This window comes from Aethina tumida, chromosome 1, assembly GCF_024364675.1.
Source record: "Aethina tumida isolate Nest 87 chromosome 1, icAetTumi1.1, whole genome shotgun sequence".
NCBI classification, from domain to species: Eukaryota; Metazoa; Arthropoda; class Insecta; order Coleoptera; family Nitidulidae; genus Aethina; species Aethina tumida.
The window spans coordinates 48,426,455-48,454,342 of record NC_065435.1 but is presented as its reverse complement, the minus strand read 5'-3'; the positions used below and the strand labels follow the sequence as shown (position 1 = coordinate 48,454,342).

General features: G+C 30.0%; 1 protein-coding gene and 1 long non-coding RNA gene across 4 annotated transcripts in view; one reads left to right on the top strand and one right to left on the bottom strand.

The window, feature by feature from the left end:
* Positions 1-19,194, bottom strand: part of LOC126264398 (uncharacterized) — a 75,345-nt gene extending 56,151 nt beyond the window's left edge. The window contains exon 1 of the long non-coding RNA XR_007547117.1: positions 19,099-19,194. This is a non-coding gene — a long non-coding RNA (uncharacterized LOC126264398). The remainder of the gene's footprint in view (positions 1-19,098) is intronic.
* LOC109595701 (homeobox protein orthopedia-like) lies at positions 248-27,160 on the top strand. 3 transcript variants are annotated; one of them, XM_049962209.1, is made up of 5 exons: positions 248-290; positions 1,988-2,280; positions 20,196-20,382; positions 20,450-20,605; positions 25,178-27,160. In XM_049962209.1, the coding sequence occupies exons 1-5, from the start codon at positions 266-268 to the stop codon at positions 25,477-25,479; spliced, it is 963 nt and encodes a 320-aa protein (XP_049818166.1). In that variant the 5' UTR covers positions 248-265; the 3' UTR covers positions 25,480-27,160. The 3 variants fall into 3 exon arrangements, with proteins under 3 accessions (XP_049818166.1, XP_019866679.1, XP_049818167.1); XM_020011120.2 differs by lacking the exon at positions 248-290 and adding an exon at positions 540-761 and having other exon boundaries at positions 1,996-2,280; XM_049962210.1 differs by lacking the exon at positions 248-290 and adding an exon at positions 540-761.
* The last annotated feature ends 728 nt before the right edge of the window (positions 27,161-27,888 follow it).

Sequence of the window (27,888 nt, the reverse complement as noted above, 5' to 3'; positions counted from 1 at the left end):
GCGTGAGTTTCCTGAAAAGTAGGGGTCGGGACGCGGGATTCTTCAGATCCACGGATCCACTACACCCACTGAGCGTAGTAATGGAAGCTGGGACTCCTCCCCCGCAACGGTCGCCCCGCCCATCCGGGGGTTCGGGCCCCATTGGTCCACCTCCCACTAGCGACGGTTCACGGTATGAACAAGATATTCACAATTCAGTATCAAATCAGTACTCATTAAATAAACAGTGCAGTGCGTCAGTGGAAATTTGGTGAAGACGTCTACCATGCTCAATAATCTGGGCCCAGTTGGTAAGTTAGTGGGGGCTTAATTGACGCTAAAGTCTTTAGTGATTCAACGATAGGCTAACTAAATGGGCTAAATTGAAACAGCCTCGCCCTCATTAGGCCAATATTGCTGGGCCGCTCCGGTAGGCCATCTAATTAGGAAACACGCACCGACACCGTCACACACTCTTTTCCACTTTTAGTACCGACTTGGCGGTCCGCATTCGCAACCCGCCACATCCCGCTAACACTTTTCTCAAATTTCACCTCAAAGTTCCGATTGAATGGTCACGACTAATACTTTTGGTTGGTACCGCGATCTAATTCCGTATTTCTCCTGTGGTCACACGTAAAGGAGTGTTTGATTTGGTGATTATGCGTTGCGTTGTTTGTGATGTGTTGCCCGTTGGTTCTTGTTCATTGATATGAAGAGAATATAGTGTAGTGATGAAGGGATTGATGCAAGTGTTGTGTGTATATTTACAATGATGGTCGGTAGGTAGCATTTTGCCATTCATCCAACGAGAACCATGTAAATATCTTCTACATCAAACATTTGCGTTACCCAAACTATTGTGTATCCGACGCGTTTTACCGATCTTCTTTAAAATTGCTACATACTGGAATTTCGTTTAGGTAATACCTAAATATAAGTGAAGACGACACATTCATCTTTATGTTTGGTAAATATATATGTAAAACATTCTCTAGTATTATATTCAATTTTCTATAATCTTCATCCTCCACCGTTTTGGTCAAAAATTTTGTTTCATCACATTTGCTTGTCAAGAAATTAAGTAACATCAAATTTACTTCATAAAAATTCTTCCTCAGCACTTAATTCAGTTCTAAAGATTCTTCCTTATCCTCCGTTTTGGCAATATTATAATTAAGTTAATCTCAAAATTTTTATATGAAGCATCATTTATCTTTATCCGTTTTGGCAAAAAATCGGTGTTTTGTGTAATTGAGCATCAACGTTCTTTATAAAAAAAACTTTGAGTATGACTTAAATGTGAAAATTCTAAACATTTTTATAAAAATATGTAATTAAAACAAGACAAAGTTCTTTTTAAAATTCTATACGTCTCTTAATTCCTTCATTTTTTAGTACTACGAAAAAATACAGGTTTTATTTTCACTTTAGTTATTATTCTAATAAGTTTAAATTAAATATCTCACGAAAGCAACTGTATTTTTAATTTTAAAAATATGTTTTCAAACATAAAAATCATTCAGAATTATCTCAAATAATCAAGTCATATTTAAACCACTAAAATATAAAAACAAATTATTTTTCTTTGATTAATTTTTCCAGTGAATTTAGTTGTGTATTAAAATAATTTTATAACTACAAGTAAAGTAACTTTGCAAATTACTTTTTGGTATCTAATCTTTATTATTATAACATTATAATAAATTATTGTCATGATTATCGTTTAATTACACAGAAAATTAACAAACAATTTAGCCTCTTAATTAGTAGAAAAGTATAAAATTGTAGTATTTTTGCTTGTACGATTCTGGTACAGATATAAAATAAATTTATTTCAATTGAAAGAGTAAATAAAATTCATACAGAAGTAATTAATTAAAAAAAAATCTAGTCAAGCCATTTAAATTTTATTTTTATGGCACCATATAATATTTTGTAATTTTTACTTGTTTAATTTTTGGTGCCAAACACAATATGTATTAAATTAAACAATGTGGTATTTCAGGGATAAAGGACATGTGCGGGGAGGACATAAAGCGGCACCATGGCGAGCTGAAGGTGCTGGAACAGCCGCGATTGAGCGGCCTGTGCGACGGCAGTCTGTCGAATTTGGGCGGCTCGTTGAGCAGCAGCTCGAACGACGGGGACAAGCCGACGAAACAGAAACGGCACCGGACCAGATTCACGCCCGCCCAGCTCAACGAGTTGGAACGGTGCTTCAGCAAGACCCACTATCCGGACATCTTCATGCGAGAGGAGATCGCCATGAGGATCGGACTGACCGAGTCTAGGGTTCAAGTAAGTGGCCGGCTTGTTCTTTTTCTCGCTCGTCGCTATGAATTCGCACGGAATGTTTGGCATGTCGCTTTTTGTTTGGTGCCGAAGTCACCGGGAATCACGAAACTGTGGTCATCGGTCAGAATATTCAACTCGATAAGTGTGTTAAAAATGTTGCTTTCGAATTTACTTTAAGGAGACCGATTAGATGTTTACAAACAGTTTGAACTTTGAAAATTCTAAAATATAAAGAGTTCCTAATTAGGAAAAAGAAGAAACAGAAAATCAAGAATCAATTTTTCAATCAATTCTGTATCTTTATGGAAGAAATTAAACTTAAAGAAGAATATGTTGTTGATACCCAAAATGAAAGACTTCAAATTAAAATCCAAGAACTGCTCTATTTTTAGGTCTGAAAATTTCAAAAACTAACTGTACTGATTAATTATAAAATTAATAGATACTTAAGAATTTAAAATAAGTTCAAGTAAATGATAAACTTTTCTTTGGAAATGCTGGAACAACAATTTTCTTATTAGAAACCCATTTTTAAATTATGAATTTTCCAATAGCAATTAAAATCTGTAGTATTAATTAGCAATTTTCCAAAATAAATATATGAAAACTATTAATTTCCATTTTACTATGGATAAACCGAATTGACAGCTTCTTCAAATTTTGAAAAAATGGCTAGGTATAATGGTAAATCTCTATGATTATGGAATCGCAAGACTTCAAACTAAGATACAAGAACTTCTTACTCTATTTTTAGGTCTGAAAATTTCAAAGTCTAAGTATATTGATTAATTATAAAATTAATAAATTCTTAAGACTTTAAAACTACTTCAAGTACGTGATAAACTTCCTCTCTTTGGAAATGCTGGAACAGAAGTTTTACTGCAATTTTTTTATTTGAAACTCATTTTTGAGTTGCGTAATTGCCGATGGGAATTATAATTTGTAATATTAATTAGTAATTTGACAAAATAAATATGTGAAAATTATTTATTTCCATTTTATTATGGATAAATTTGAAAAAAATGGCATAAAAATTCTAAAATCTAATTGGAAAAAAGGCAGTAAATACAAAAAATAGATTTTTCTAAAATCTGTATGATTATGGAATCACTTAATGTTGTTATTTAAACCCAAAGACTTCAAACTAAAATCCAAGAACTACTTTACTTTTTGATTTGAAAATTTCAAAGACTATCTGTAGTGATTAAAAATAAAATTAACAAATACTTAAGAATTTAAAACCAATTCAAGTAAATGATAAGCTTCTTTTCTTTGAAAATGCTGGACCATAAGTTTTATCACAGTTGTCTTATTTGAAACCCATTTTTGAGTTCTGTAGTAATTTGCCAGTGCAAATATGTAAAAACTAATAGTTTCTATTCTACTGTGGATAGGCCGATTGGATGCAAAATCGTTAAGAAACAACTAACTCTACGTTTGAAAAAAATGGCTATGAAATTCTAAAATCCAAAAAGTAACTGTACTACCTAATTTGGAAAAAAAAGTAAAAAAAGAATATGTTGTTGTTACTTAAACCAAAAGACTTCAAATTAAGATCCAAGGACCACCGTATTTTTTGATTTGAATATTTCAAAGACTGACAGTAATGATTCATCATAAAATTAACAAATGGTGGAACAAAAGTTTTAGCACAGTTGTCTTATTTGAAACCCATTTTTGAATTATGAAATTGCCAATGGCAGTTAAAATCTATAATATTAATTAGTAATTTGCCAAAATAAGTATGTGAAAACTATACTATTAAGATACAGCTTCTCTAAGTTTGATAAAACTGACTAGAAATTTCTAAAATCCAAAGAGCAATTTTAGAACATAATTAGGAAGATTTTACTAAAATCTATAAATCTGTGACTTAAAGAAGAATATATTGTTACTTGAATAGACTTCAAACTAAAATCCAAGAACTATTCTATTCTTAGATCTGAAATCTCAAAGACTCAACTGATTAACCATAAAATTAATAAAAAATTAAGAATTTAATATCATCTCAAACGGATGATAAACTTTGTCTCTTTGGAAATTTTGGAACAACATTTTTACCACAATCTTCTTATTTGAAACCATTTTTGAATTACAAAATTGCTAGTAGCAAAATTTACAATACTAATCATTAATAATTAATTATTATTAACAAAACAATTTTTGTATAATAAATTCATATAAAATTATTGGTCAATTTTGGAATGTGGAAATTTCACAATGTAAGTGTACAATAAAAAAAGAAGTAGTACTATCACATAGGATAAATTTAAATATTATTAAAAATATGATTAAAATTAAAATGACCAAAATGATTATTTTATTTTTAATATTTTTTCTATAATATACAATTCAAAAAACTTTCATTATCTTAATAATTTTGGTCTTAAATATAATTAAATTTGAATCTATTAATTATTATAAAAAACTACTTATTTTAGATTGTTTAGATCTATTACAACTTATTAAACTATTTTGAATTAATATTCAAATACACAAAATATTTAATATAATTAATATAATTAATTGTTACATTACTTTAAAATTAATATGTATCAAAGTTACATTTAGTCCGAAATAAATCCTAAACACAGTCTTCGATATTATTGACATAATCTAAAACGTAAATTTTCCATTCACTTCTCTGTTTTACAACACCGTTTTTTTGTGTGTGAAAAATCATGTCCGACTTTACAACATCCATTTGGACGTTGCAACCCGCTGCATTTTTTATGTGTACCCCCGCTGTCGGCATTCACCAAAGCAAATAAAACCGGAAGGGTTGCGTAAATAATGTCAATAAACAGTTTACCTGCGTATAAATTAATACAACCTGTGTGGTAGCAGTTTCTGTTTTGTGCCGGCTGTAAAACTGAATTTTTCACATCGTTCGCCATTCGCCGGATAAAATAAGAAATACTGTAGTGGGTGCCCCAACAAAATTGGCCACTTCAATTAATCAGCGGTGAGATCATGTGGCAACATTTAACTGACCAATAATAAAATTAATAAACACGTTCAACTTTAATTTAACGCGTGTTTATTTATTTAGTTCATTACTAAACCGATAATTTAGTAACACATCACGTACAACAATGCACAAAACAAAATAAGAATCGTTTTTAGCATTTTCAAGTTAAATAATATTGCGAAGGTATCCAGTTCGGAAAGCAACAAATGTGTTTTTGTCCAACGGAACAATACGTATATTTGTTCCTAATGACAAGTCACGTCTTTCTCGAACCAGTTATGTTAATAATTCAGTCTAAAGTTTGTTCTGACACGACATTGCCCAAACACAAGGCAAAATTAGCCGTCTAGGAAGTTTTGTGTGAGGGGTTAAAGCTTTCTAAGCTTTAGTCCTCCGTCGCCTAACCCTTACCGTAATCCTGAAATACCACCGGATTCTCAACTCGCCCGGTTAATTAATAAAACTTAAACAATTAACAGACGTAACCCGAATTATTTACTTCAAACTGCAGTGCTACTCAATTACTGTTGTGTGATATTTATTTGGGTTAATTAAGAAAAAGTGTGGAACTTAATTTGTGGCTTATGAAGAAGAATAAAATGTGAAAGTTTATTATTGTATTGGGTGATTTTGGCTGCTACTGGTATTTTCGACTTGAATGTCCAGAGAGTCTAATTTTTTCTAAACGTTGATTGCTGATCAGTTTGGTTTGTTTCTGAAATATCTACACAAACATTCATTTGGCAGATTTCAAAAATGTGTAACTTAAGAAATGTACTTCAAAAAATATCTTTATCAAATTTCGAGACAATGAGCTTTTTTATTTCAAATGGAAACCATTTAAAATATCCTTTTCAATAATAGAGAATTTATTAAATAATAAATTATCTTTAGCTTAGATATTTATGATAAATTTTGAGATAATTACTATTATTGCCTAATATTATTGGATTTAACTGATATTTTTCGAAAGCTTTTTAAAGGAAAATTCAAGTTGGACATAATATGTCGAAAGTTATATTTTTTGAGATAAGTATGTTATAATAGAAAAAAGAGTACTTGTAGAAAGTTTTACTGCTTGTCAAATGAATAAATATAGAAGTAAGTACATTTTTTTGAAATCTAATGTTAGAAACAGTCAAAAATATTAAAATGAGGTTTTCTCCAAACAAATTAAGTTCTGAACACTTAATTCACCTTTTCACAGGTAAAATTTGCGACACCCTGTATAATAATAAAAATAATAAAATAAATATCAAATTCATAGGTTGGGTTCTCGGATGATTTTTCCAAGACATCCAATGTGTGGGAGTAGCTGGTAGAAAGTAGATCCTTGCTTTGTATTTATACCGAAAGTGATTTATATCTCAGGGTGGCTTTCAGCACTCCCCGAGGGGTTAATGCGGCAGTCAAGGCGACAAAACACACCCTCCGCCCCTACACAAAAAGCACGCTTCATTATATAGTCAAATGCCTGTGTAAATGTTTAATGAAGAATGATGATTTGATTTCAACCACTTACTGTGACTTTTGTGGGACACCCCACGAAATCGATACATAAACGTTAAATAATACATAAACAAGGAAAAAAAAAATGAGCAGCAACATAATATCTGTTTGTTTCTATTTTTCTTTTTGCGATCGGTGTACTAGTGGTAACAATTATTACAACAGTTTTGTTAGTGGCCATATTTTAAAGTATTAATTCGAAAACAATTAAAATGATTCATTGCAAATTATTTCACAATTCAAATATAATAATACACACGAAACAATTATTAAATTAATTACAAATAGATCTGTTTAATAATATAAATGCTTATAATATTTATTGTCATTGTAATATTAATTATTTATGGAGGCTTGTAAATCTACATTTGCAATTTGCAGGATTTGCTATAAAACGATACTCGTACACATTATCAATAATTACGATCGTTCGCTCGTATTCATATTTGCATAATTTTGTGGACGTTTAAAGAAAATTCGAATTATAGTGTTTCATCATAATTCTATTAAATTATTTGGTATTTTCATATCAAAATTAATAACACAATTATAATCTATTTATTTATTTTTTTATAACAGAATATATTTTTAATAATTTTTTACTTTTCTGATATAATCTGTACCAGTTTCTTTTTTCATTTTATAATTTATCTTTTTTACATGGATTAATTCACATTATTCTTAAAGCTGTGCATGATAATATTTTATATCCATTTGTTTTTCAGTAGTTATTATATACATTCCTGAATTATTCTCTTTGTTGAATGTTTTTATTTATTTAACCAATTATTTATATTGTATTATAAACATAATTTGTACCGAACATTGGTGTTCACACCCCCACCGGTTAAGCAGTGTTTAACATCATATTTCATAAATAAAACACGGTGCCAAAGTGACTAGCCAACTAATTTAGAGGGAAGGCCGTGAGGCAGATGAATTTCGGTTGCGGACCAGGTGATTTGGTGGCCAAATCCATCTGCTTAATTAACGTAGTAGGTCCGGCCCTGCGTACGATGACCAGAATGGATTTACATTGTCCGCAAATCGACCGTCCGACCCAGCGGGCGTCCCAATCCACCGCGACCACACTAATTCAGATAAATAGATTTAATTCCGGTAAAAAAAAACAACCAACAACCACCAGCGTTTGATCTACCTTAATGAATACCAATCGGGCACATCAGGTTTCAATCCATTTTGCGTTGGGCCGGTGTTAAACAAAAACACATTTTTATTATGTAAAACGTTTTGCGGTGATGTTACGAAACCGACTACGGGGTGGAGAGTCGAAGAAAACGGTGGAACAATAATTGCGATTGGCCTTTTATGTTTATTTGAGTTTGTCCAACAAGCATGTAAACCGATCGGTGGGCATTAATTTCGAGTTAACGGCTCCCTTTGCATCGCATAAAAGTTCTAATAAAAGTCAATATATCATGGTTTTATTAGCGATTTAACAGATCGTCTGGCACCCCACATAGTAATTGGCCGTAGTCATGAGTCTACAAGGGGTTAGTAAGATTATGCATGAATCACCCTTCGACAACGGCAGATGAAAGTTTCACCTGGAGTTGTTTTTGATTCGGGGCATTTGGTGGGCATCAATTTTTCAGTCAAAGGTCAATTTCATAACACATAATTATTATATAAAAAATAGGGTCGATGTTTTCAATTATCCATCGGCAATTGGTTAAAAAACTCAAACACAGTTTAGTTTATATATAAATTAGGTATATTATAGTTAAGTTACCAATTGAAAGTATCAAAATATATAATAAAATAAAAAAAATATTTTCTGTTCATATTACAAATGATATTAATTGGTACACAAGCATAAAATATATATGTAATAAAATAAACATAAATTATACATAAGGAATATACATAAATTACACAGTACAATATAAAAAATATAAATTAACAAATCATATTTCTTATTATTTACGTCTCAAAAAGGTTTTTAAAAATGAGAAATTTCAATAAAACCGTTAATTTTTTATGAAAATATTAAAAAATGAGATTTAAGATTTAGACTTCTTCATTAAATTAGTAAAAAAATATAATAATAAGTTTAGAAAATAATGAAAAATAATAAAATAAAATTTATTTATCTACTCATTATTTTAAATGTAGACAAAATTAATTTATTGTGTTCCTCTAATTTATGAAAAATAGGTAAAAGGATATTATCTGCGTAGAATACAGAATTATTGAAATATAATTGAATTATTTATCAGAAGTATACTTGACGTTCCTCCAACACTACAATTAAAACAAGATGATAAATCAGTATTTTTTCTTTTTCTTCGGCTTCATATTTTAAATAATGTACAGGTCGAAAAGCTCTTGGTCTGTTTGAATTTCGAGAGAGACATTATGCACGACAGAGACAGTAAAAGTCTGCAAGTTTCCCTCGTAGTGGGAAACTTTCATTGTCTCTGTTGTACATGAAGTCTCTCTCAAGATTCTGACGCATCAGAAGTTTTTGTATCTGTGTATAATTAATTAGAAAACCATGCTAAAACAATGTATTAAAAATGTTTTATATGAATCTTGTTTACGATTTCAATTTAATCATATTTAAAACAAAAAACGTTAAATAAGTAAGGATTTGGTTCAGTTGTGTATGAGGTTTACTTATTTATCAAACCTAATCACAATGTAATTCATTAGCTCAATCCTATAAATTAGTTAAAAAAAAAGTTGATTTGCCAGAATTCAGTTTAAATCTATGAATAATAAAATTCGTAATATGAAAGTCAGTGGGGAGTGCCAATTGTTTATTTATCTAGTTTCACCACTAACACAATTCAATTAAACAGTGATATATGACTTTTTCAATGCATTAACAATTTATTAACCGACATGATATGGAGATATTCAAAATTAATGGAATTTTAAAAAATTATTTCAATAGACAACGCTCCGTGTAAAGTCGATTATCAGTTTATGAACAGCTATTTTATTACAAAGAGACTAACTAACACAACCGTTTTATTATCCTGTTTATTCATTTATCAAAAACATAAAAATAAAAAAAAATCCCAGAGTAAATAATTTTTAAAACAATACCAATTTAACAAACGAAAACAGACAATTGCGTTTTGACAAATTATTTGACGTTTTACACGTCGCCGCAATCAAAATCGTCCCAGTCAAAATTCTCTTCAGTGCTCTGAAACGATGGCCGGCGCAAACAACAACGTCCTCGAGGTTAAAGAGGAGGCCGAAAATTTGGACCTCACCATATTCAAAACGTACGTGGATCTCCTGAAATATTTGAGGAAATGCAACGAGCAACTGGACGTCGTCGAATTGACGAAGCACGCGACGCAGCTTTGGCAAAGCGTCGCCGCCGACCACCCGAGGGAGGGGACCGAGAGAAGCAAGTCTAAAGAAGGCGCCCAGAAGAAACAGGACAGTCAAAAAAATTTTGCTCATAAAAAAGGTGGCGCTGGCAGTTCTTTCTTTTGATGATGATTTTTTGGAATAATGTCACGTAATGGAGTTGGAGGAAGTAAATTGGATGAAAAATCAATTGTAATGTTTGTAAATGTATTTTGGTAAATGTTATTAAAATTTTTTCAAAATTATTTGGCTTTCGTACTTATTATACGTGGGAAAATTATATTTTTTTTTATGGACAATATCTACACATCTAATATTTTTTTAACAAATTAAGAAGGGAAATATACAAGGGGTATACTATACTACTACATTTAAGGCCAGTGAGCATCGGTAAAGTAGGTTTTGTAGTTCTTTTTATATCTCTAATGAATCAGTTAGTTTAATCACTCTGTATACAGAGAAGGCACTACTTTTAAGGGGCTCATTAGTTGTATCTATAAAAAAGGTAGCTTTAGAAACAGAAGAACTAGATGCCACTGAAGTTGATCAGAAGGAGCGTGTCTTTGGACAACGCCAGTGATAAATGTTTTTGTTAGTTGTCTATAAAGTTCTAATGAATTATTTAGGTGTATCATCCTGTATACAGAGAAAATTGCAGTTTGAATAGCAGAAGGACCAAAGGCCCTCAAAGTTGATAGGAATGCAATCCAATGTTGAGTGGACAATGACAAAGTAGATTTTATTTCCAATGTGAGATTTTTTGGTGGTGAATATACAACCACCAACATAAATGTAATCACTGGAAATTATCTAAGGTATATGGTACTAGTTTATACTGATAATAGAGAATAACCTCACATTGATTTACTTGTCAATGATAACCAGTACATTGACATTTATAAATTCAACTGTCAAAAAATCTCTTACTTCAATTCAAAGCCTACTTTACCATTGTTTATTATATATTGTCCAGAGGTGCAGTCTTCAACTATTGAAGCTAATTTTTTATTAATAATTTATGTATCTAATTTTTCATCAACTATATGCTTCTTCAAAGTTGTGGGTGCATATTAGTATAACATTATGCAAATTTTACAAAATCCTGATAGTCAGTTAAATAAAAGATAAAATGGGAAAATGTTATCATTTGCTATGTTTTATTGAAATGACAAAAGATAATTTGTGTCATCTTTTAGTGTCGATATCAATGTTTAAGGTGCTTTAAAACGTGCATTAAAATACTTAATATTCAATGTTGCAAACACTATAAAATAGTTCAGCATTTCAGCCCGATGAAAAGCCGAAATTGTTTAACATTCATCCGTAAAATTTAATATACACATAAACCGGCCGCGTCACGTGGCGCCATAAAGTTAATTTGTATCTTTTTTCGGGTGCGTTACAGAAAGTTATGACCTTTGATTTTGCAGCGGGCCAATAAAGTAGGATTTAAGGGGTGGAGGGAGAGCCTCCGCACAAAACAAAACACTGCTTGCTCGCAGCGTGGTGCGGGAGGGCCTACTCAGATCGTACATCAACCGCGCCCCATTAGGGATTAATGATGCCAACACCGCCGAAATTAACTTCCTGCAGGCTTACCACTGCAATACCGTTAACATATTAACCATTTGTTAGGATGGCAATATAGTCCGGGCTTGCCCGGCCGACTCCGACGGCGGAAGGTCTCTCCGGTACGCTGGGGATTCTCTTTATTACTTGCATGATAAACTGGATTTACCAACGGTTACCCGTGTGTACAATCGGTTTTTCATTACCTGCGGAAATAAACTAAGACGACTAATACGACGACGCTTTCGTTTGCTAATCGAAATTTAAGCTGTTTCGACGTGGACACGTTTTTTGCCGGTTACATTGACCGCATAATTGTTACGTATCAAATATTTAAACGCAATCGCTTACGTTCGGTTTTAATAAATGAAATTGCTTTTCAACAGGTTTAGAGATAGTACATAAAATAATCAGATAAGTGGAAATATGAAATATTCTATTGCCATATTTCTGCTGAAATAAAATAACGACCGGACTTCAAACTGAACATCTCTTCTATTAATGTTTTCATTGCAAATTTTTATATTTCATAAGCACCAGTCAGAAATGCCCGGCTAGGAAATGCCAATTCATTGTCAAATTTAATAATAAAAAAAAACAAATTAAACCGAAATTGATTTTATACCATTTTATTATCCGGCGCCAGTTCGGATAAATTAAATATTTGACACCTGAAATTCTAAATATCGTCGCGTTTGCAACAAAAATGCATCAGACTGACTGTGTGTTATCAAAAATGACAAGTCGAACGCTAATGAAAAATGGCGTAATAACAGCGAATGTATTTTAGCGCTGGTATGGCTTGCTCCATAAATGCGATATTCTTGTAGCTCTTCGCAAGTTTCCGCATTTATTATTGATGCTGATTTGCAATTCGTCATTTAATTTATGAAAATTCGAATAGGGCAGTGGGGAACGGTTTTTTTTTTCCTGTTAGTTAAATATTGGGATTTTTACAGTTGTTTGGTGTAATTTGTAGTTGTTGAGGAATACATCAAATTGGGTGCAATAAAATGATTGATGATTGATGAAAATAAAAACTGAAATTGAATTTTTAAAAACACTTTTATGTTGTTTTTTTTTCATGAAAGTTGGAGAACTATTTATGGTCCAAATTTCAATTATTGTTTGTTATTAGTGTTAGCAATTATTAATTTTCGTCAAATAGAACAAAATGTTCAACATATAAGGAGCGTATCTTGACATATAATATTCACAATCTATAAAAGTAAATTAAAGCATATACTTTGTAAACAAGAACTTGAACATTTTAATATTTTTGGACTATAAAATACTATTGAAATATTATTAATATAGAGAAAAAGACAATACTTAAATAACGTAAATCTTAGGATTTATGTTTTGTGAACAAATACATCTATAAACAATGAAGATGTGATTTTATTTTTATATATAATTCAATTATTTCAATTAAAAAAAGATCCAATTTTTCTATTAATTAATTATAAGGGAAAATGGCCTTATTATATATAATATTGTTTGTTTTCCTAAAACATATTTTACAAGTAACCAATTACCAAAACTTATTGAAATATAAATAATATAGAAAAAAGATAATTTGAATATTAATTGCAAGTTCATAAATATAAATTACTACAATTAAAAAAGTTCAATTTAGCTCTCAAATTTATAAACCACTTACCTATTAATTAATTAATTACTAAGGAAGATGTCCTGACATCCTGATAATATTCTTTGTTTTCGCCTCACAATCAATAAAATAAATTAAATTATATGCTTTTTAAACAAGGACTTGAAGAACATTTTGATATTTTTCCTGAGGTGGTCTAAAATCGAAACTAGCTTAAAATGAAAACAATTTTAAATCAAGGAAGATTTTTGAAACTTAATGTGTGAATTTTTATTAAAAATGGATTACCAAAACCGATTGAAATATAAATAATATAGAAAAAAGGCTAATGTGAATATTAATTGCTTGTTTCATTGGTAATATATAAATTTGAGTCGTACTATTTATGTTCTACGCATAATGTAGTCGTGACTAGAAGTAAATTATTTATAAAATGAAATAAGTAATAGATATGAATAAAATACCTATATGGAAAAATATATGACTGAAATAATTTTAGATATTCGTCAATTATTACAATTATAGAAAGTTCAATTTAGCTCTCAAATTTATAAGCCACTTATCTATTAATTAATTAATTAATACGGAAGATGTCCTAACATCCTGATAATATTCTTTGTTTTCGTCTCACAATCAATAAAATAAATTAAATTATATGCTTTTTAAACAAGATCTTGAACAACATTTTGATATTTTTCCTGATCAAAATTCAAATCAAAACAAGCTTCAAATAAAAACATTTTAAAATCAAGGAATAGTTTTGAAATTTAATGTTTTACACGTGAATTTTTGTTAAAAATGCATTATTAAAACCGATTGAAATATAAATAATATAGAAAAAAGACATTAATGTGAATATTAATTGCTCATTTCATTGGTAATATGGTAGATAAATTTCAGTCCTACTATCTATGTTCTGCACTTAATGTAGGTGTGATTTTAGAAGTAAATGATTAATAAAATCAAACAAGTAATAGACAAATATAAATAAAGTTCCTGCATGGGAAATATATGACTGAAATAAACTCAGATAGAAGACAATTACTACAATTAAAAAAGTCCAATTTAGTTCCCAAATTTATAAGCCACTTAACTTAATTAATTAAATGGAAAGGAGGATATTCTGACATCCACAGCCGTCTCGCAATCAATAAAATAAATAAACAATCAACAAGAACTTGAACAACATTTTGATATTTTTTAGTGATGATGGTCTAAGGTAGAAACTAATCTCAAATAAAAACAGTTTCAATCAAGAATTTAATATGTTTTACACGTGAATTTTTGTTAAAAAACATTACAAAACCCATTGAAATTTAAATAATATACAAAAAAAGACATTAATTTGAATATTAATTTCTCTTTTCATAGGTAATAGATAAATTTGAGTCATACTATTTATGTTTTGTGCATAATGTAGGTGTCACTTTAGACTAAATTAATAGAAAAATATGAATGAAATTACTACATGAACAAATATACGGCCGAAATAAATTCAAATCCACTTCAATTACTACAATTCAAAAAAATCCAATTTACCTCCGAAATTTATAAGCCACTTACCAATTACGGGCACATAAGCGAACTTATTGATTTTTGCGGAAAATTGGCCTGTCCGGTGATGGTTATTGGTAAAAAATTTTAGGACTGGGATTTGCCAGTAAATCACTCCATTTATGAAAACAAAAGTGTGTTTATTTAATACGCGTGAAAATAATTTTGAAATGCTTAGGAGCGAACCGCTTCGGAAACTATCAAAAAGCCATCCGGATCCACCGTATCGATTGATATTCCCGAAACATCTTGGGTAATAGACCCAAAGCGACAAGTGAAATCGAGGAAGTATTGAGTGACACACCATCATCATTTCGAGAACAAATAAGTGGGGTAAATAAATCTCTGTGGACAGTGGATGGTGGTATCTGCAGCAGATGCCGGGGCCAACAAAAAGGGCCACTAATGGTGTTGGATTATTTAACTCCCATACATCTCCCGGCAATGGATAACCACTGTCATGTGACACATGGGAATACTGACACCTTCTCCCCGGTGTACGTTGTGTAAAGTGTGCGCCCGGACCTGTATCTATCTTCATAATGTGTCATTATTGTGCCTGCTGTATTGTTTATACACCACACGACATTTATGACTGTGCCTCCGTTTGATTCTAATATAATAGATTGGTTATTATCACACAATTAACGTTGCTGCAATTTTACAAACTTATAATGTTAAGTCAATAAGATCAGTTACACATTTAACAATTTAAATGTGATGAGTTCATTGAAACCATTCTTCTGTTTGATATCATCCGATGATTCAATGATGATGTCAAAATATCATTTGTTTTATTTAAACAATGTTAAAAGTTGTTAACAAATTCAACAAAAACAATGAGACAAAGGGAAAAATCAATTGTTAGAAAAGTTCATCCGTGGCACACGTTCGAACGCGAACTTAATGCAGGAACGATTCCTGGGGCATCAAACGCAAAACGTGGAATCGTCAAATCAATTGCGTCGCCATAAAGTGAATCCAGTCAACTGTCTTGAACTTGGCAGGATGGGGATGGAGAAAGTTTCGTGGTCATGGGGGATCCACCGGGGGGATTTGGCGTGGGGTCGGCGGAGGTGGAGGAGGACGTGATGCCATGACGGCGGAGGAGGGGCGAAAACGAGCGGTGGAAGCGCAAATGTCAGGATGAACGAACAGCCAGACAGGAACAGCAGGAGCGGAACAGCAGGGGCGAGGCCGCTCGATAAATGCGATCAAGGTTCGGGCATTAAAAATTATTTAACGCGGCCTGAATTGCAAATAAAAGGCAGCCACGCCACGCGGCTATCGGTGCCTTAATCGCTCGATTGTCCTGCGAACGTTAAGATGCACGTTTCGGTTTTTAATATCCCGTAATATTCGCTTAATTACGATATTCATTTGGGCGTTGTAATTACGTTAATTACGTTAATATGAAATTTAATTATGCTATTCACACGTAATTATAAATTTTGATTTCGAGTCACTAAATCTGTAAAAAATACATTTTAATAAAAAAAGACTTTAACGTTTCTTCTATTGATAATTTTATTTAAAAAATATTTGTTTAAGATGTATAATTATTTAACAATTTATAAGAGAATTTTTATTTAACTTTTAATTATTAATATTATATTTACACTGGTATAAATTATTTAATAGAACTCAGAATTTATAAGATGAAAGCATTCGAATATTCATTTTATATTACAAGTGAATATTTGAATATTAAAACGTTCATCTAATTAAATATTTAACTATTCAAATATTCACATTCATAATATAGCAATGCCATTTATAGTTTGTTTAAAATCTACAATCTAGACAGTGACTAGAGGATTTAATTTATTACTTTGTTAAATTTTTTTTAAATGTTACGGAAATGAAAATGTTTTTAGTAACTATTCGAATTTTTTAGTATACGTTAAACTATGTATTGACATATTGAAATATTGGAAATGATTTGCAAAACTACAAATCAAAAATTTATTTATGTTTTTATGTTCTTTTATTTGTTTGAAAAATACAAAATATTATTAGTGGTAAATTTCAATAAAAAAACCCACTAATATTAATTAACAATATAGTCGATACAATTTATTGAAAATGAAATCAGTTTATAAGCATTTCTCAGATTTTACAAGCTAATATAATCAAATGGTTTCATGGAGAGGGATTTTGATTTTATGATTCTGAGGAATTGACAGAGTTGACAAGGCTTTACATAATTCAGTACTTAACCAGAATTGTTATAGATTAAAATATTTACAACTGTACATAATGAATATGAATGAATTCGTTTACACACGTAAACACACACAAAGGATTTTAGTGCAGAACTAGTCGATTTTTTTAGTATATGTTAACAACTAAAAATCAAAAATTTATTTATTTAACACTAGTATTGTTTATTATTTATTTGTTTAGAAAATTACAAATATTATTTGGTGTTAATATTATTATGAATAGCAAATATTAATTAAAAAACTTCATTAATGATGTTAATAATAAAATATTAATAGCCACATTATCAATCCAATTTATTGAAAATTATCAATAAAAACAATTTATACAGATTTCTCAGATTTTACTATCTCACTTTCATGGACTGAGAATTTAATTTTATAATTCTAAGCCATTGACAGAATTAAAAAGATTTTATATAATTCAATGGCTTTTCAGTAGTATTTAATGAATATGAATGAATTCATTTTCAACATCCCTGAAAAGCTATTAATGGCCATAAATATAAGAAATATTCGAATTTTTTATTATGTTATGTTAAAATGTATTAATGTTTATAAGTATTCGAATTGAATTCAAAACTAGAAATCAAAAATTTATTTATTTTATGCCTTGTAATATTTTTGTATGTGTTTGAAATATTCAAAATATTATTAAGTGTTAACGTCATTATTAAAAACAAATTTTAATAAAAAATACTAGTAATATTAGTGACAAAGTGTTTAATCACCTAATTAATTCTATTTACTGATAATTATCAGTTTATATGAATTTCTCAAATGATATCAAACGAGAATTTGATTTTGTAATTCTAAGCAATTGATGGAGTTGACAAAGTTTTATATAATATTGCCAATAGCACTTAATTAATATGAAGAGATTCGTTTTTAACATCCAAAAACAGCTATAAATGGTAATAAACTCCATAAAAGTAAGACAAAACAAAAACGATTTTTAGTGCAGAACTATTCGAATTTTTAGTATGTGTTAAAATATGTATTGACATATTCAAATATTCGAATTGAATTGCAAAACTAGAGATCAAAAATTTATTTATTTTATCTCTTGTAACATTTTTGTATTGTTTAAAAAATTCAAAATATTACTATATATTATGACTAGCATATTTTAATATAAAATCGTAGTATAATTAATATTAATTAACAACATAGTCATTCAATTTATTGAAAATCAATCTAATAAATTTCTCAGATTTTACAGCCTCACTTAATTCAATTGGTTTCATGAAGTGAGGATTTGATTTTATAATTCTAAGCAATTGACAGAGTTGACAAGGCTTTATATAATTCAGTACTCAAATTGTATTGTTACATGTTGAAATATTTTCAGTAGCATTTAATGAATATGAATGAATTCGTTTTCCGCACCTGTAAACAGCCACTAATGGTCACAAATTCCACAAAAATAAGACAAAAGAATACGAATACACAACGCATATTTGGTACAGAATTAGTCGAATTTTTTAGTATGTGTTAATATATGAATATTGACATATTCAAATGTACGAATTAAATTGCAAAACTCAATCAATGAAATCAGTTTCTTAGATGTTACAAGCTTGATAACATCAAATGGCATTTGTAACATTTTTGTACTTGTTTAAAAAATTCTAAATTACTATATTATTACTAGGTGTCAATATTATTATTTATACTAAATTTCAAAAAAAATCTATTAATATTACAAATAAAATATTAATTAACCACAAACAATCGGAATTTATTGAAAATTATCAGCCTAATTAACTTCCTCAGATTTCCCATATTTTAGAATTTGATTTTGTAATTCTAAATAATTGACAAAGTTTTACGTAATTCAGAACCCAGTCATTATTGTTGTAAGTTGACAACACAAACACACGACGGATTTTTAGTACAGAACAATTCGAATTTTTAGTATGTGTTCAGACAGTTTTACGACAGGTTGAAATAATTTCAATAATACTTAATTAATATGAATAAATTCGTTGTCAACACTCGTTTTAACCAATTTTTAACACATCTGCTCTTACCGATAACTTGGTGGTGTGTCGATCTTGGTTGCAAAGGTAAAGATGACGTAGGACAACACAGTTAATAGTTAACTCGCGACTGATGGCGAAAAATGATGTAAATAACAATCTAAACGATTTGCAAGTACGAACGATTAACACTGAATGAATTTAGTAGTTTTTATCTACCTTCAAATGCATTGCCATGACCAAAATAAAGAGGAATGAATGTGAACTGGGTAGACAAAGATTAACAACCCGACAACTGCTATTAATGGTCTCATATTCAACAAAAAGACAAAATAACATTTCGAATATTTAGCATATGTTGAAATATGTATTGATATATTCAAACATTCGAATTGAATAGACTAGTGAAACTAGAAATCAAAATATATTTATTTTATGTTTTGTAACATTTTTGTTTGAAAAATTCAAAATATTATTAGGTGTTAATAAGAAAGTAACTAATAATTTATTGAAATATATCAATTTATACAGGTTTCTCACGTTTTATTTGTTTTTTTGAAGTGAAAATTTTATTTTATAATTTTAAACAACTTTTATCTAAGCCAGTGCCCACCCTGTATTGTTACACGTCGAAATATGGCAGATAATGAATATGAATGAATTTATTTTGAAAACTCGTAAACATCTAGCTATTAATGGTCACAGATTTCACAAAAATAAGACAAAAACAACACGAACACACAACGAGCCCCGCTGACTCACAGTTAAAACCTAATGCAATTTTATGTTTTTGTAAATAAAGACCACTTAAATATTGAATTGTGATTTAATTTTTTTCAAATACATGCACCTTTATTTGTTTACACACCATAAAATTCCGACTAGCGTTGTTTAATCTTGCAGGGGTGCATTTTAAACGCAAGCCAAAGGGGTTAAAAAAAACCAAGTGTGATATTTAACGGACATATGTGAAATTTTATTGAAACGGCACAACGAAAGCAGGTAGACGACAAAACGTACAAAATGCAGGTGATCGCTTTTACCGGAATGTGCGCGTTTTAGAAAAAAAACATGATGATTAACTTAAACATTAAATTATATTAAACAGTTCGGCAAAAATTACATGGAGCAATATTTCCGTTTTGCAGGTTTGGTTCCAGAACCGCAGGGCGAAGTGGAAGAAGAGGAAGAAGACCACCAACGTGTTCCGTACGCCGGGAGCTCTTTTGCCGTCACACGGTCTTCCTCCGTTTGGTGCTATGGGCGATGGCATTTGCGGTTCCAGCATGTTCAGTACCTCCGAATCACGTTGGGGCGTCGCAGGAATGGCAACAGGTAATGAACGCTGAACTTTTTAAAAAGTTGTCGACATAAAAACCAAATTTTCATCTTAATTGTGTAGGGTTGGGACAATTGGGACAAGGATCGGTGTCCATGAGCGGGTTCGGTCAATCACTGGGACAGCTGAACCAAAGCTCTGGCCTCAGTCCAGCCCTGCCCATTAGTACGGCTGCAGCCAGCACGGTGTATCAAGCTCATTACGGCTTAAATTCCCTTGGTAAGTATAAAGAATAGTTTATTCAGTCTTGAATAATTAACGGACAAGGAATCTATGTCAATACCATAAATAAATGACTACTGGGACACTAAACTACACTATCTCTAAATTATTAAACTAGAAATTACTGGTTTACTAATTGTTGTTCGAATAAAATTGCAATCGAATTAGAATTGTTTTTTTTTTTTTTTATTTTTATTTTCTATGTGAAATTGAAAGATTTCAATGGGTCAATTTCAAGGTTTCGCAAAGTTAATAATAAAGAAATTGTGTGACTTTTTATTATTTTTGCTTATAAAAAACTTTAAAACATGTCAAAATTTAAGTTGAGTTTATTCCTCCACAATATTAGTGTGTATCTATGACATATTAAAATGAGGAAAAAATATTAGATGAATGTAATTATAAGTTGTTACCCTAATTTCTTCTAATAGACTATACTACCTATAATAAATATTCAGGGAAATTGAGAGATTTCAAATGGTCAATTTCCAAATTTAAAAAAGGCAATAATATACAGGGTGTCCCAAAATTATTTTCATTGAATATTAATACTATTTTTAGACTGACTTTAGCTGCCACAGCTCATATTTTCTTGGTTTTTGAAATATCTACTAAAATTAACTTTTAGCAAATTGAAATAACTCTTCTATTATTTTTTTAAACACTAGAAACTTGTTACAGTCACTTTTTAGATAAAGAAAGTTAGTCCCAATGAAAATCAAACTTGAATTTTCTTTAAAAATATCAGAAAAAATAGAATCACCCAGAAATGTATATTTCGTGACATGTCTAACTAACATATAGATATTTCAGGTAAATTGCGAAACATTTAATATTGTTGTTTATGAAAGAAAGAGAATATGACTGAAATTTATTCTATTTATGAAATTTTCTACTCACAATTATAAATTATTATACAGTATTATTATTATATAAATAATAATTACTAATTTTGAAACAAATTATCAATGGTTAAAACAATAAATTTGTTAAATATTCATCTATGAAAAATACTATTTTCCATGTTTCATAGATGGCAGTATAACATATTTTGAAATTTATCAGAATTATGTGTCTATTTAGATGTAGTTTTGTGAGGAAAGATTATCAATTGTTAAAATAATAAATTCGTCAAATATTTCGTAGTCATTTATGAAAAATACTATTTTCCATGTTTCATAGATGGCAATATTAAATATCTATAAATTTATCAGATATATGTTAGATCTTAGCTAAAGATAATAATATATCACAAATTATATATCTATTTTTAGAAAATTTATTTTTTTTTGTGATACATTCTTAAAAATTATTGTTTCCATTTTGAATAAGAAAGTACATATCTCAAAATTTTACGAAGATGTATGGATTTTTTTGAAGAAATATTATCAATGATTAAAATAATAAATTTGTCAAATATTTCATAGTCATTTACGAAAAATACTATTTTTCATGTTTCATAGATGGCAATATCTCGAAATTTATCAGAAATATATATTTTATTTAGGACACCCCTGTATACATATATTGAATTAATTGATAATGTAAAATTACTTTGCACTGTTTAATAGGATATCATGCCTTTCAACTTATTATATTCGATTTGAAATCATTAATTATTTATTTAATTACTTAACATACCAATTTAAGTCACTTAAATAATTCCACACACCGTTTACAACGATTGGAAACTTGGAAAAAGATTTAAATACTTTTTAAAACCGATTGCGTCAATTGGAAATTACTGGACGTTGGATAGACCTGAGCTCACAATTTAAATAAATCATTGCATAGTTTGTGGAATCGTTCTTTATTATTTTTTTGCACAATGTTTGATCAACGTACGTAACGCGATCAGTCACCTGTTGTTGGGGTGACGTAATAATTCACATTGGTCCTTTGAAAGTGCCACAATAGTAGGAAAAATTTCATGACTAAACCACTAATTGACGGTGAGCCGTACAGAAAATCCGTCCAATCTAGTAGCCGATATGGAAAATCATCGCAAACAAACGGCCGTTAAAACGTGTTGGCAGAAGTAATTAGAATATTTGACGCGTATTTCGGTAGCGAGTAACGAGGCTGTTTCTAATCACTGCTAATTGTATGTCTTCGTGCCTCCTACGTCCCCCCCGCATCTCCCTACCTTTTGGAGATGGGTCCGCGAGGAATGCCACACTATACTGTTACTTTCGAGTCGAAGGTGTCAAAAGTAAATGCCGTGGGTTTGTTTGACTTGGCTTGCGCGACCGGTCAGCGTTTTGTTTAAGGTTGGATTTTACGAGACGAAAAAAACACCATCGGCAGTTTTTACGACCGTCCGAAGGGTGCTCTGAATATTTAACTTTGTTTGATCGGGATCGACTTCGTTCTGTCCACGGTTACGTGGAATCGTGGAACGATTAACCGCGGGAATGTGCCAACACTTATTTCACACCGTTTCAACCATAAAAAAACATTATTAATTTATTTACGTACTTACCAAAGGAGTTTTCCTCAATTTTTTTAGATTTGGTCTATGAATATTCATTAGATAACAGCGTGGTAATTTGTTATTCAGTAAGTCACTATAAATAGTGGTTTTCTTATTGTCCCGACGTATTCTTTTGTCCTTTTAAATTGAATTTCGAAATCGATGTGGTATTTAAATCTGACAATTTTCGTTTAATCTCTCAATATGGCAAAGTAAACGTGGTATGCACATCCGCTTAATAGTTCAGATTTAGCTCAATTAACACCTGTATTACGTGAATTATACCTTAATAACACACCTAATTGAGTATATCCATCTTGATTTATAATGCATTTATGGAGGATAAATGTGTTACGTCTGATAATTACGGCAGCTTACATAAATTCCTTGCCAAATTCGGCTACCAACAAGAATTGCTGATGTCAACATAATCATTATGTGTACTGTATTTTTTAATTGTTGGTACAATTTTTTCCCGAGTAGTGAACATATTTGTACTGTATTATTTGATTGCATAAAATGACAAGATTATAATTTTTAGGTGCTAATATTTGCTAATAAGCCAGTAGTCTCCTTGTTAATTAGTCGTGAAACTTTTACTATCTCCGATAATTAAATCTCTTCTAACATGTATATAAATTTATATCTGTTGTTAACAAGTTATAAACGTTTCATTAGGAAGGTTATTAAAATATATTATGATTATTATTCCGTAAACATAACATATATTTATATAAAGTGAGTATACCTATTAATGAAACATTAAAAATTACACAAAAAAATATATTTACATTTTTTAACACGTTCAAATGAATTGTTCTCTAATTTAAGGTTTATTATAATTAATTATTAATTGTACAAATCCAATAAATTTTGTTAATTTTGTCATGATACATAGTTTTCAAGTACATTTTTATCTACAATTAACACACACAAATACAAAGAGATGCCCACATAATTAAATTTTAATCACTAAAATTATTTGTATTTATTGTTGATGTGACATAACCAATAGAACTATGTATATAATGCGGCTATTGTAATTAACAAATAACATTTATACCAGTAAAAGTAAAATTAAGAGCTTACAAATAAAGTAAAATTAATTAAAATTCAATATTTGCAAGTATTATTAATAATTAAAGCAATTTTGTATTGTTATTATAATTATAATGTAAAAACAAATTCATCATCGTTAGAAATTAGATACTAAAAATAATAAATAAATAACACTTAAATAACATAACTTTGTTAAAAATATATTTTTCTCTATAATATATCACTATTATAATTAACAATATTTTGCCTAAATTATACAAGGAAATTCATCAGAAAAAAAATTATTCTTCGAACTGAAGCATCTTTAATACATTGTCACTAAACCGACGAAATCCCATAAAATTGTTTTAAATGTAACATAGGAAAGAGTATAAAAAGAGTATAAAAAACTTTCAAATAATGTATATAGTTTACAAAAAAATTATTCAAATAAATCATTTTTCTGGACAATAAATATTGTCATCTAATAACACTTTTAAAAATATAAATAAAATGGAAGGCAAATCATAAATTATAGGGATTCTCAGTTGATTTTAGTATCTGATTCCCTATGTAATCATTTCAGCTCATTATTAATTTAATAGTGAGCCTTCATAGAAAAATTAAAATGAATTATTTTATTTAAAATTTAATCCCAACCGACGGCCATGAATTTTTATATCGCACGGTGGAGTAATTAGAAAGAAAAATGCGTTCAATGTATATGCTTTTCTATATATTTTTTTGTCTAAATCTTTTGTGATGCTCACTTTTAATCAATCAATGTCTTATAGGATTATGGTAGCATAAAATAACAGTAGTAATGAAATTTATTAATAAATAATTGATACATAACTGAAAGCTGTAAACCGCAACGCAAACTCTTTCAATTTCCTTGCCAATCAGTAATTTTTTAGTGTCCCTCTTTTTATCACACACACGTAAAAACATATTTGTCCGTCCTGAACGCTCCGTCAGGACGTAGTTTCGCCGTTGTGCGTCCACGCTGCGACGTGATTTATTAAGACCGGGTCCCGTTTCCCATTTTTTTGTTCCAGGTGACAGCATGATGACGTACTGCCAGAGCGGCGGCGGAGGTGGCGCGGGCGGCGGTACACCGGGCGGCGCCGGCAACGGCGCTTCACCGCCACCCCAAATTCCGTGTTCGGGGGCGGCGGCCGCCACTCCGCCAGTGGCGGCGGCGGGCGCCTCCCCCGGCGCCGCTGGCGGCGACGACGACGACGTGTGGCGTGGACACAGCATCGCTGCCCTGCGGCGGCGCGCTTCCGAGATAAGCGCCGCCATACCGTCGTATCTGCAAATCAACTACGACACGCACAGCAACGCTTCCGTTTATTAGACAGGAGCGTCGCGACCCCATTCTTGGTCATGGGTTCGTCCCCGGCTGTTTATGTTTTTATCAATGAAGACGGTGCGGTGTGTCTTATTTAACGTGGGGATTTCTCAAGATTTCTTCGATTTAATTCGTAGTAACATAAGGTATCAAATCGTTCCATCAAAATATGTCTGTCTAATCGAAGTCGTCTGATATTTCTTTTTAATTCCATTGGTTTTATTCAGTGCTATTTGTGCTAATTAAGAAGAAATATTAAAAATGCAATTTAATGCAACATTGAATAATATATGTTTTTAAAATAGAGTATAAAACCATGTTATAAACGTTCGTCGCTCGATAATTTAATTATTTTGACAATACAAAAAAAGAATTTCAATTTTTCAGCCTTAATTGAATCATGTCCGTACTAAAATCAATACTTTAAATCGTATTTGTTTTTAAAACAGAAAAAAAGAAAATCCTTAATAAATAATACACATTTGGGCACTGCCATGTGAACGTACTAATTATATTTGTTTTCTACTGTTGTTAATTTGGTAATACATTGGAATCATTTTAAAGCTTTAAAAACCTCTTTGCTTAATAAAATATGGATGAACTGGGACTGATGCATTATTTATTTTATTATCGATTCCCAAAGTTTATTTAGTTTATTTTGTAAAATATTTATAAACCCATCATACCAATATATTATCAAATCTGATTGTAAAAAAAGTAGTCTTCATGTATGTTTTCATTTACTTTCTTAGATAAGAAACAATAAAATTTAACTATTACCTGTTTCACAGTATACGGACTGGACCTGGTGTTTTTACATTAGAACCGTAACACACAGTATATGAACACGGTAAATATGTATACCAAAATCTAATCCAAACACGTATACTTACTGTATGTACAAATGTAAATTCTGATGTAAAAATGTCACATTCTTAATATTGCAATAACATTCCTGTTAATTCCTGTTCAAACGCTGAAAGAAATAGGTACAATTTTCTCTATTAAAAAAAGTGCATCATTTACACGCGTGGAAATACAAACATTTAAAATTTTTATAATTAGAAATTACACCTGTATTATACTTCCAAGTAAAATCATTTTGCATTTATGAATAATATATGTGCAATATTTGAATGCGAAGCGGTTTTACGGACTACAAATAGTGTGGCGTCTATGTATACGATGTAAAATAATAATTGTACAAAGAAATAAATAACTTGTATGTTGAATGGCATATTACATGGTTATATGGTAAAATAGTGTGACGTGTTTAAATTTTTGTCGGGGTCAGAATATGGTAATTAATTCATTTTTTTTGTTCGTTTTTATTCTTACAGCTTTATATTTTTTAGTAAATAAATCAGTACTTGTATTCGTACGCATTCCCATGTTCTGACACAATTTTAGAGTAGATAAGGAAACGAGGAAGCTCCCAATTTCTCACAGTATACAAAGTAACAGCAGTATACGTCATTATAAAATGATTTTGTTTCAACATTAGTTGTACTAATTTTATTTATTAGAGATATATTATCTCATTGAATCAGTGATAGAAGTGTACGATTTGTAATTTTCTTTTCTATATATTTAGTAGATATATTTTTAAATGTATTTTTAATGAGAATATTGAATGTACTATATCTAAAATTTTAGTTTTATTGTAAAATTATGTATTGATTATGTGTAAAATTAAACAATGTTATATAAATGTAAAACTTGTTTTATTTGGTCAAGTAATAATGCTGAATATGTTACATAGGTAAGTTAAATTTAATTAAAAATTTCTTCACCAAGAAAGGTAATTTCTCTGATTACAAAATAATATATAAATAATTAATTAATACACATAATACATAAGAAATATAAAACAGGTCCCGTAGAAGTAATAATTGAATATTTAGATAACAAATATATAGATATATTTAAAAATATAATAACATTATATAGGAGAATATCTTTTTTAGTATTTACATACAAATAAAATATTTTAATACGTTTTTAAAAAAATGAAAAATATTTAGTGGGGAGAAAATTTGTAGATTTCACCAGTTTCTAGATGGCAAGAGAACAAAATATTAAGAGAAATCCCAAATACATCTGTGGAAATATTTACGAGACCCTTAGGCAATAAAAGCGTGCGCATTTAATGTAAGGAATAATTCTGTATTGAGGAGCCATCTATGAGAAACCCTTAAAAGGTTCCTAAAATGTAATTAGTGTTTGGCAAAATGACTATGAGCGCCCTCTGTTGGTCACTGGTTAAAATTTGTAAAACTGTTTATGAATAACTAAACATTATACATTGGACCACAAAAAATATTTATTTTTCCAAAGAACTTTTTGAAGTATTGGTTACTATCCTTTTATACTAACAGTCACTTAAATGTTTTTAAAAGATAAATATTTGGCAAT

Coding starts and splice junctions, on each gene's coding strand:
- LOC109595701 (XM_049962209.1), top strand. CDS start 266: ATGCTCAATAATCTGGGCCCAGTTG. Junction 2,281..20,195: donor TGACCGAGTCTAGGGTTCAA/GTAAGTGGCCGG, acceptor TCCGTTTTGCAG/GTTTGGTTCCAGAACCGCAG. Junction 20,606..25,177: donor TTACGGCTTAAATTCCCTTG/GTAAGTATAAAG, acceptor TTTTTGTTCCAG/GTGACAGCATGATGACGTAC.